The sequence below is a fragment of the Chelon labrosus genome (genome assembly GCF_963514085.1).
Source record: "Chelon labrosus genome assembly, chromosome: 23".
Classification (NCBI taxonomy): Eukaryota; Metazoa; Chordata; class Actinopteri; order Mugiliformes; family Mugilidae; genus Chelon; species Chelon labrosus.
The window spans coordinates 12,233,748-12,245,478 of NC_140356.1; the positions used below are offsets into that span (position 1 = coordinate 12,233,748).

The 11,731-nt window shown below is 40.2% G+C and overlaps 1 protein-coding gene across 2 annotated transcripts in view; it reads left to right on the plus strand.

The window, feature by feature from the left end:
- wnk1b (WNK lysine deficient protein kinase 1b) overlaps window positions 1–6,463 on the plus strand; it is an 89,109-nt gene extending 82,646 nt beyond the window's left edge. The window contains exons 36-39 of one of the 2 annotated variants that reach the window (XM_084573357.1): window positions 1,755–1,796; window positions 3,268–3,440; window positions 4,175–4,231; window positions 4,810–6,463. In XM_084573357.1, coding sequence (XP_084429483.1) covers window positions 1,755–1,796; window positions 3,268–3,440; window positions 4,175–4,231; window positions 4,810–5,232 — 695 coding nt within the window. In that variant the 3' untranslated portion in view covers window positions 5,233–6,463. The remainder of the gene's footprint in view (window positions 1–1,754; window positions 1,797–3,267; window positions 3,441–4,174; window positions 4,232–4,809) is intronic. The other variant, XM_084573358.1, reaches the window with a different exon arrangement.
- The last annotated feature ends 5,268 nt before the right edge of the window (window positions 6,464–11,731 follow it).

Consider the following 11,731-nt stretch of genomic DNA (forward strand, 5'->3'; position numbering starts at 1 on the left):
GTCACTCCGTCCTCTAATTCCATTAGTCACTGTTATATTTAAAACAGATCAGCCTGACACAGTCTTAGACAAAGTTTAGATTCCATTGCCATTAATGGAGTACACTAGGACTGATTTTCATTTGAATTAATATCTGTTAAGTCACTGTCTATCCTCAAATGAGGTAACACAGTGGTGTGTGAGCCTGTAACCCACTGAAGGAAGCATTGCAGTATTTATGTATTTACATTATTTTGAACCAAAAAAAGATATCTGTATAGATCTCTGGAATGGATGGGTTCACAGATCGCTGCGAGTGTAGCTCGAACATTTCCTACTGCTGCAGCTTCACATTAAAAAGCGTTTAACTGGCTTTTATTGTGAAGTAGGAAGCGTGCTCCGCTATCATTCATCAAAAAATGCATCTGCATCTAAATGCAAATGCATCTAAGCTTGAAGCATTTCAGTGAGTAATGGAACAGGAAGGAGCAGCCACAGTGAGCTGTTAGATGAAGAGCTGCACAACTCCGACGTCTGTTCACGGGCTCGCGCTGTATGCAGCTTAAAATCAGATCACAGTTGTCGCTAAACGGAAGAAGCCAGTTATTACCTGACTTCGAAATACCTCCAAAGTAGCATCGTTTTAAACCAAATTTACCAGAACTGAGATCTTTAAAATTTTTAAGGGGAAGCTTGGGAATGGTTGAGAACGCTTCATCACAGCAGCTAAAGTTCACATGGTGTTTTTGTTCCATGCTCTACGTTTTAATTTCAGCCATTTAACTAATGCTCCCTGGCAAACTCTTAACACTCCAATTAGCTTCATCTCAGCCTGCAGCATTACAGGCTCGCTCCGTACAGTCCCTTCCATTTTGTTCCTAATTGTGTAGAGAAAGATAATTTGTGTTGGTCGTGGCCGCGTCCATTTCTAACTCTTGTCTCTGTGAAAACAAGCAGACTAACAAGGAAGGACAAGTTGAGACCTAATGACTTGAACTTTCTGTCATACGGTTTAGTTTTTAGTAGGAAATTTGTTTTTTACAAAATTTCATTAGGCACAGTTCAGTTCAGATACTGTGCATCAGTCTTTGTTTATAATTTATTTTTTTCCTTCGTAAAACCCCGTTCTTAATCTTTAGTGTTGAAATGTTTTGTGTTTATGAACCCTCTGCAGCTCAAAGCCGTTCTCTCCCTTCCTTCTCTCCTTACCTCAATCTCTATGTCCTCACCTCCACTCTGCCTCACCTGCTCCCCTGTCACTGCACCTCCACGAGGGGAGAGAGGCAGACCTGGGTCCTGACTTAAAGATAGCACAAAGAACCCAAAGTACACAAAAGCCACGTTGGCATGACATTTAACTCCAGATGATAATCAGACTGAATTGTTTCTGTTCAATACTCCCATGGACCCAGGTCTGACACGGCCCTATGAGCTGTAGAGAGGACTCTGAATCAAACAGAAAAAGGTGCTGGTTGCCCAAAGACATCTTAAAGCTACAGTGGCAGTGTGTAAGGGCTATTTTCACTGTAGTTGAAATGAACGTACTCCATGCTACTGCAGTAACTGTGACAGTCCTTTGCTTTCAGGATTCACTTTTCACTGCGTCACATGTTTTAAGATGTTTTCGGGCCGCCTATCACCAATGTCTTGTTTATCAACTGTTTCAAGTTTAAATACTGGGATGCATTGTGTTGTGGCTGTCGGGTGTTGTGGGCGGGGTTTAACTCTGACTCTCTCCCCAATCCTCCTCGATTGTTGTCTTCCGGGACGCACAGGGAAGATGGTGAAAAAAGTCTGCCCCTGCAACCAGCTCTGTAGTAATTATCTCTCTTTTTGGTCTTCCTTCCTTCCCTCCCTCCCTCCCTCCCTCCTTCCTTCCATCCACCCCTCTCCCTCCATCCTTGCACTTCCTCTTCCTCCTCCTCTAGAATTAAAACCTCAAACTTCAGATCAGTTCAGTTATTTCAGCTACAGTGTCTTAAAAACGTGTATTTTTTAAACTGAAATAACTGAAATGACTCAGACTGACCGAGTGCATGCACCTGCAAGCTCTCGCACACACATTCACGTGTACACTAACTCACCTGAACAGCTGTTTGGCACTCTGCTCCCCCTCCCCCTCCCTTTCCTCTCCTCCCTCATCACGAGCTTGTGGCCTACATTGACCAGAATCCCATGCTGCTGCAGTCAGTCATGACTCAGCTTCTCCTCATTCTTATTTTCCTCCATTTTGTTTAGCTTGATGTGACTTTTTTTTTTTTCTTCTTTTTCGGTCAGACCAACCATACGATAGATTTTCCTGCATATTTTGAACTTTGTCGTGTAATGTTCGATGTGAGCAGATCGTGTAAATGGTTCAAGCTCAGTTTGAGGTTCGTGTTGTCTGCAAAGGAAGTTAATCATCTGTTTTGAGGCTTTGGGTAGTAAATGAATGGGAAGACAGAAAGAAAATAAGAACTATTTCTAATATTTCTCATAAAAAAACATATAAAGATATATTTTTGTGCCTAAATCATGTGATAAGATACAATATTTTGCACATATTCTCTGGTTTTGGCTGCAAAAATATGTGACACAAGCAAAACTATTAATTCTGTGGTCAAATCTAAACCAGCAAGCGTGTGTGTTCCTTCTTTGAAATGTTAAATTCTTCTTAGTTATAGCCACGAACATTGAGAAGTAGTCAACGCTGTGATAAAGGTACTGATATTATGGAATATATTTTTGTTCACACATGGAGGCAGCCTTTTCCAGTTTGCAGTGATTGCTTATTTTTTATTTTTTTTTATTTTTTGCAATTCATTTGCTGTGTTAAGTTTGATGCTGAGATGATATTACCTGCTGATAAAGAGCTCGAGTGCCATCTCATGGTCGAGACATGAATTTAAGCTCAAAGATAAATGGCGCACAGGGCAGCTGCAGGGCTTCTGTCATGGCGGAGAATGTTTCTGGACGGAGAATGGCTTTACAGGTTGCCCCGTGTATCGTTAATGTGATGCTCTTTATATAAAGAAATAAGTACGGTCTTATTATTTATTGTCGTTTCTGCATTCAAATGTTGCTCCGGTTCAATAAGTCCTCTCTTGTTCCTATTTATCATCATTATCTCCATCATTAAGACTAAACAACATCAACATGTGACCTGACCAACCTCTGTCTACCCCTTTCATGGTCAAGACAGGGCCTGCATACACATCCATTCAGATAGCATCAGTTTAACTCTTGTTGTTTCAGCAGTGTCTCACGTTATCGGATCCTCTCCTCCTCTCTGTCTGTCTCGTCTCGCAGGGACTAATAGCACCAATGCCGTGAGCGGTTCAGGCGGTCTGAGTCAAAGCCAGGGGGGTTCTCAGAGTCTGCCGCCCAACTTGTCCGCCCCCCACCAGAGGAAAGGAACCTTCACCGACGACCTCCATAAACTGGTGGACAACTGGGCCAGAGACGCCATGAACCTCTCACAGGTTTACTTCCGCTTTATGATTCCTCTCACTGTATATAATAGTGGCTCAACATCAGACAGATAGAGGAACTCTAAGTGGTTGGTGGGGTAAACAAAGCTTAGCCGGGTCCGGTATTCATTTGGCACTACAGCAGGGGTTGTCAAACATATGGCCTGCGGGCCAAAAGTAGCCTGCCAGAGGGTCCAATCAATTTTCAAAGTGTGAAATGACATAGAAGACAGAAACTGCAATTTTTCAATAAAAGTACCTGCTATTCCTATTTTTTCCAATAGGGGTCGCACTTTTTTAGTCAGAGTTGTGCATATAACACGACACTGAGACCCAGAACTAAACAGCAGATGGCAGCAATGCGCAGAAATTGCACTTTTTTCTCTGAAGAGTTTGATAAAATGATTTTGTAAATGGATAGTTCATTCAAACTTGTGCTTATTTGCACTAAAACAAAGGTAAACATCTGGAGTTGTCATTATTTAGAGGTTATTGTGCTACTGTGTCACTGGTTTGGCCTGTTTGAGATCAGAGTGGGCCGTATGTGGCCCCTGAACCAAATTGAGTTTAACACCCCTGGTAAACTTCACAATTTAGAAATGTGTGTTTTTCCGTAATACCGAAACAAAACAAGACACCTGAATGCCTCATTCATTAGAATACATATTTTTTGCACTAAAAACTTTTTTGTTAGAACGAATTATTCTGTTCAGTAAGTTTTTATATTAAACTAAACATTGTTTTAGGGTAAGAGGAGTGCCAAACAGCTGCAGCAGGCTCCAGCACAGGGACACAGCTACGAGGTCAGTATGAAAACACAAGCACTCATGTCAAGGCTAACCAGTTAATTTAAAAAGAAAATAAAAAAAATAAAAAATAAAAAAATCAGTTGAACCAAATATCCCTTGTGAACCATCCTTTGCTCCTGAACCTCTAACAATATCAACTTTAACACACTTTAGTTATTCGATTAAACAAATTTATGTGGGATCATTTTACATGTGACTGCAGTGAATTAAGACTTTAGACACTTGGCTCCTCTTCAAGGTCGGGCTACGAGTTAAGCTAATTTGATTGATGAGCCTAATTTGATATTGCTTTTTACAAGTTCAAACTCCGGAGCAAATCTTATTTAATCACTGAGTTGAACTGACATGCAGGAAACCTGAGACAGACAGAGAAAGTTTACGGTTTATGTAAAACTGTCACCTGCTGTGTACGAGGCAAACTCATAAACAGAATTTGTGCATTGTCCAGTAGTCAGCAGTAACTTTTTGAAGGACAAAATGGAATTAGAAGCAAGTATCCCTTAACAAAAACTAATAATGCTCATATTGATGGCTCTAATTAAAGTTTACTCACTCTCAATGCTCCTCTGCAGGTTATCCAGTCAGCCAGTCTGGGCAGGAAGTACTCAGCTCCCAGCCAGCTGTGTCCCAGCAGCATAGGTGGTTCAGCCCACCTCCCTACAAACCCCACCACCGCTACCTCTCTGGCCGCCCGCAAGGGCTCCTTATGCCACCCTTCTGCCTCCTCCTCCACTCCACCCCAACCCCCCCAGTTCATCCACTACGCCCCCACTGCTGCCTACAGCGCACAATGGTCTGGTCCGGCTCACGGCCTCTCCGCCCAACACCAGGCACCAGCGCCGCCTCTTCTGGTCAGCACCTCTCAGCCCCTGGGGCCCTACCCCACCACACAGGGCCAGATTCCCGGGCAGGGGCCTCTGCAGGCTTTCCATCTGACCAACACTCTGCAGAAATCAGTCAGCAACCCAGGAGGACCCAACTTGAGGACCACGTAGGGCTGGGAGTGAGGGCTGGTTTGAATCACGGCCCGACCGGACTGGTTAAGAGTGGAGTGTTTTGGGCTGGATTGATTGATTGGAGGGAAAAGGAAGGAGTGTGGAGTTTAAAAGGTTGGAAGATGACCTGCGTGAGAGGAGAAAATTAAAACAACTAAAGGAAACGTGATCCGGCCATCTCCGCTCACCTCTGCTTCCATCCATGTGCGTGGGACACCAATGCAGCCCCCCAATCTTGCTGTCTGCTGTGGGCTTGTGACAGTCAGCCAAATGATCAAGGAGAAAAGAAAAGACTCACGGGTGCAATGTTAATAGGCCAAAGAGGTTCTGACAGGGTGTGGGATCGTGTAACTGTTTGTGTGCTGGGTGGGCTCTTCTGGCTGGGTCACACTTGTTCTATTTCATGTTCTAAATTGAATGAACAAGTCGGTACATGGCGGGGCAGCAGTCGTCCTCGGTGGGAAGAGGTTTCATCAGGCTGGGGAGGACTTTAGCACCTCGTATTGGCACAGGTTTTAGCGAGAAGAGCTGCTTGTTGCCTCTGCTGTCTAGTCTTTGTCACAGTCTTGTCGCTCTTAGGCTGAGATCTCAAACTAAATAGACACGTGCAACAGTGCACTTCTTCCGCTGAATTTAAAGCTACTGGGGATGAGCATGCCCGGCCTTTACGTTACAATCGTCTTGCTTAGTCAGCATCCCCAAACAGGTGATAGTTGCAAGGAAAGATGTTAATGGCAGCACATAGAGGCAGAAAAGATTTTAAATAAGGCACTCTCTGAGTTTATTATGTTTAATGGAACGGTTCAGGAAGTGGGAAACCTTTCTTAAACATTAAAAGCACAAAGAATATCAAGAACAAATGCATTTTTGAGTATAGATGTAGCCCAGCACTTGAGACAAGTAACTCCCACGGTTTGACAAACTATTCAAACACGCAGAGAGAGACGGAGGAAGGAAAGTCGATAAAGAGGAGCAAAATTAAAAACTCAACATCTGTTTACGGTTACTGCTTACATTAGGAACACACGAGTACTGAATGGGCACCCATACGCCTCCTTTCAGTCGCCTCTTCCTCTGTCCCTCTCTGTTGCCACGTGAAGCAATAACAGCAGAAACCTTTTAGAGGGGAAGAAGAAGAAGAAGAAGGAAAAAAAAAAAGCCCAAACACGAGAGAACTCAGCGTGAAAAAAAAAAAGTGGCCTTGTTATCAGAATAACATCCTTGTACAGTTTGCGTCTGTTCATTTTTTTAGAATGTCAGCTATGATGATTCCATTTCGTTGTTTATTTTGTTTTTGCTCGCTGCCCCCAGCTAGCGGTCTGACACACTCATCCACACACAGCGCATGAAACATATTTGCATACAGAGTTGTGTAAATACACTCATCCTTGGAGGTGCAGTGACCGACTTCGACTCACCGACTACGCCTCAGTTTTCCGAGTGTCATAATTCATCATTTGGGGTTTGAAATGATCGCAGTGTACATTATTATCATAATTATTGTTGTTGATGATTATTATTCTATTTAAAAATGAAAAAAAAACAAAACAAAAAAACAAAAAACGTGTTCTGTCAATGGACCTGTTATACGTGCACATCGGTGTACGATGTGGAGACACTGTGATTACTGTTGTTTGTTATTAGCAAATGTTGTTGGACAACATTAGTTTTAGGGTGAAATGTCGCAAATTCAAAAAGAGCCAAAAAAAAAAAAAAGAAGCATACAGAGAATACATTGGGGTCCTTTCACTTTCAATTCACTGCTTCCCCGCAAATGGATTTCAACGATCAAAATGTGAAAAACTGATGACCCCTCTTTTCAATAATAAGCGTCCTTCCATCCATTTAAGGACATGTAAACCAATGCCTTACCAACAACTAATCAACTGCAGTCTCAGTTCACCTTTACAACTGATTGAATTGAAAGTCGAAACTGACCTGAGTATGTAAAAAGACAAACCGGGAGTGAACGGCAGGATAGTTCAATATTTAGATAATAAAGTAAAGCTAGCTATTTTTTTCTTAATACAGTACTTATATATCAGACACTTTAAATATTCCCTTTCTTCCCTGGTTTTTGTTAGATGAATGTGAATGTATAAACCAATGGTGTCCATTTTGGTGTACTTGAAAAAAGAAAAAGAAAAAAGGAAACTTTTTGATTTCGCTGTCTTTGCTTCTCCCGACCCCGTCTATAGAGCCTCCAGGTGAACACTGGAGGCACTTTACTAGTGCCTTGCATCCTTCCTGTTGCTTCTTCGTCGGGTTACATTTGACAGTGAAGAATATTAAGTTAGTGGTGATGGTTGGTTAGCGGACGAGGCCTGCAGTAATAATGGCATGTGTGTGTTAGATTGGGGTTAATTCTCTTGAGAGAGTTTTCTGCACGTTTTTTTTTTTTTATATATAAAGAAAAAAATGAACCATAGAACAACTGAAGATGAATTAACCGAGGAGATTGGAAAAGGCCACCATTTGACGTCAGTGTTGTTTCTATTGCTGTATTTTTTTTTTTTTTCAGTTTTAAGGAGGAAGTTATAGAAGATTGTATTTGAAGCTTGGACCACTCTGTACTTACCTGACCCAGGTGCAGCATACAGTCGGAGGACGACAAAAACATTATTTGTAGTGCAGATTTTATACCAAAATGTATATTCCCATAAAATCAGCTAAAATTCTCTGCCTCTACCATAAGTAGTCAAAAATGAGACGTGGGCCGTGATGTTCTGCTGCCAGCTGAAGTGAGTTTATGAAAGTCAATTTAGAGAGGCCAAATGTTGTAGCCTCCGAACTAGAGGGCGCCTAAAGTGGGATCTTTAAAGGCTGTTAAAAGCCTGTAATCTTATAAGAATGGCTGCCCGAGTGTTGTTTGGCAACTTAAAGCAGATTTTGATTTAAAACTTAGTTTCACACCGGCGACAATTGAATAGAAAGAAGTCCCGCCCCTTACTGTGGACACCATGGGACTTCATTATAGAAAAGATATGTGTACGGAAGTCAATATTTTTATCCCATTCAAGTTGTGCCATGGATTACACATGTGATGTTTGTCAATTTAAGAGATTATTTTGGCCAGAAAGACAATAAAGTACTAGTGAGTTTCTGTGGAGCTGCTTAGTGCGATGTATGTACCAACATGGCCGTGATGTTTGGTACATTTCACCACCTTCTACCAAAAATTCAGAAAAAGCGTTTAAAAAGGTTAAAATGAGCACGATCTATTTATATCTATCTGCTATGATCTTCAGCGGCTCTGTGTAGTTTGTGGAGACAGATGAAAATTATCCGACTTTTGTGTGTTTCATTTGCATATTTTCGCATTCGTTTTCTAAAAAATAATAAAAAAAAACAGTTTTACAACAAACTGCAACTTTATTTGCAAACTTATCTTTTAAGTTGACAAACATGAAATGTGTAATTCATGGCACAATTAATTAATTAATACAGGATAAAAAATATATATATAGTGTATATATAATGTGACCTGCTTTGGCTTCCGTACCTTTTTTATTTTTTTTAAATTAAGGAGCCATGGATGTCCATCATTAGAGAGTCATGTAAAATGGCCAAAACTGTTCAAATTCTGGCATAAAATTATATTTTCATGAAAGAACTAAGCAGTCATAATCAAAAATAATCTGATAGGCCTTTTAGAGAGTAGCCTGAAGTCATGTAGACTGCGTTTTTGGCAGCCAGCTATCATAACCCACGTTGTCTTTTATTTTATATCCCGCTGGTAAAGAGGTTTTTGAATCTGCACAATTAGAGGCTTTATTCACAAAAATCAGTTTGTAGATCAACATACTTAACAAATATTTGAATGTTACAGGCATAGCAGCAGCAGTGGTGGTGGTGACAATAATAGTAGTAGTAGTAGAAGCAGCGCTTGAAATGACTGTAAGCACAAATGGTGGTGATGGAGATTTTGTTGGTAGTGAAAGTTAAAGATGATGGAAGTGTAATGGAGTTAGTTTAGATCCGATGCTTTTTGACACCCTCTCCTGTTTGCTCTTTTTCATTTCTCAGTACTAATGCAACATATCTGGTACAAACTTCACTTTAAAAGCATCTTTTTGTTTTCTCTCTCTCTCTCTCTCTCTCTCTCTCTGGGAATGGATTTTCTGGATTTACATAAATATATTATGAAAAGGTTACTTTGTAAGGTTTGTAGAAAACAAAACATTGCATTTCTTAGATTTTTTATTTTTTTTCACTTCTCACAATTAGTAATGCAAAACATTTTTACTACTAGGCAAGTTTGGTTGAAGCTGTGAATAATCATTGAGCCACTTTGCTTTAGTTCTGAGCGTTACGTCGAACCTTTCCTAATGCCACAACTCGTTGCCATTTGATTTGTTTTCAGTGAAGTAGGAGATATCTACAAGAGTACATTCACCTGCTTTTACTCACTTTGGATTTTCACTTTGCAGCCGCTCAGTCCTCAAACCGTTTCCACATTTGAAGTTTGCCGTGTTAATACATTAAAAGGAAAGCCTACTGTTCAATGGCTGCAAAGTGACAGTCTACGATCAAGCACTGAGCTCACAGTTGCTGGAGTTTTTCTTTCTTTTTTTTTTTTTTAAACACATCAGTGAAGTTTGAGCGCTGTAGTGGAGGAATCTTACTGTGAAAGGCCGGAGGCGCTCTTATTGTGAAGTTGGATTCTGTTTCTGGTGAACACGCGTGCAGTGCAGCAGTCGCATTAGAGCTGAGCTTCTGTTGGCGTTTTTTTCTCGTTCAGGATTCGCTTTACCCTTTATGCTTTTTACTGTAGAAGTGCCCACGTGTTAAACAAATGCCTTTTCAGTGAAGCACCGACAGGTTAACACACACACACACGCACTCACAGTCGAATCCAGATACAGATTCAGTGCATCTCCTCGCTGTTTCACGTACGTAGCTTGCTCCTGTGCAATGACGTCCCCCGAGCACAGCAACAGTTCCTCTGGTTGTTGCTGTTTTTTCACATTTTATTTTACTTTTTTTTTTTTTTAACTCTCACTCGTTTTACGTGACGTTTTAAATGTCTCTAACAGCACCTAATTTAATTCAATCTTTTCTCTGTATCGTGGTTGACATTGTACAAAAGTGGTTGGATTAAAAAAAATATATATATATGGATGAATGAATGAACGAACAGAAAAAAATACACGTAAGGAGTCATCGGCAGCCTTTAACGGTATGTTTTGCACTAAGTATAGAGTGTTCAAGCTTCATATTAAAAACAAAACTTTGCGCTTTGCGCTACAATACAATGAAATTTGTTACTTTATTTGTAAAAACTTAATAAATAAAAGTTGTTTAAATGAACGGGAGTGACTGGACTTGTATGCACTGTTTTTGTTGCAGATAGAAAGCTGCTTTTTATGTTTCCATGTGCAGATTAACAGGTACACACATCACATGGACTAACACTTCAAGTGTCTGAAGTATACAAACAATATTTCATGGCTTTGTGTTTGTGTCATAATTTCTGCGTTCAACTTTTAAATCCCAGCCATTGCAAAACAATACAACACCGTCCCTGAGATTTTTATGAGCTGACCTCTCTTCATTTAATTTTAAAGCTGCATTTGTTATTATATTTAAAGGAAAGACAAATGTCATACAAACATAACAAGCTAATTCAAATTGCATTATATAAAACATAATGGACCAAATTTAGAAAAGACGAGACGATACAGACGGGCATAATAAAACTTTAAAATTGCCAAATAGATTAGAGACATTACGACTGTGTAATGCTCTTTCAACTTCGTGGTTTAACTTATTCACCTGTTACAAGCAGGTGCACTGACTTTTTATTGCTCATTTTCTTTTCTGCAATATAATTCTTTATTCACCAATATGAAATGTGTAATTCATGGCACAATTAATACAGGATAAAAAAAAATAATAATAATAATAATAAAATTGTGACCTGCTTTGGCTTCCGTACATATGATGCCATGGATGTCCACCATTAGAGAGTGGGACGTTGTCTTTCTATAGAAACTCTATCGTGTAAAATGGCTCAAACTATTCAAATTCTGGCATAAAATTATAGTTACATGAAGGAACTAAGCAGCCATAATAAAAAATAATTTAAAAAAATCTGATAGGCCTTTTAGAGAGTAGCCTGAAATCATACAGACTGCATTTTTAGCAGCCAGCTGTTATAAACAAGGTTGTCTTTTATATCGCCCTGGTAAAGATGTTTTTAAATCTGCACAATTAGAGATTTAACAGGCTTTACTCACAAATATCAGTATGTAGACCAAAATATTTAACAAATATGTAAATGTGACCCCGAGTAATACTCAACTGATCTGTGTATAGTTCTGTGTCTGCGTAGTTTTATTTTGGTGGTCAGATTTAATGGGTTTACTGATGAAAAGAGACTTTCCGAGGTCTTTCAGTCGGGCACATCTGAGGGCACCTCTCATTACGGGACAGGTACCCACTTGGCACACCTGTTGGTGATAAGCTGGAAGACAGAATGATAAAGACAAAACTGATC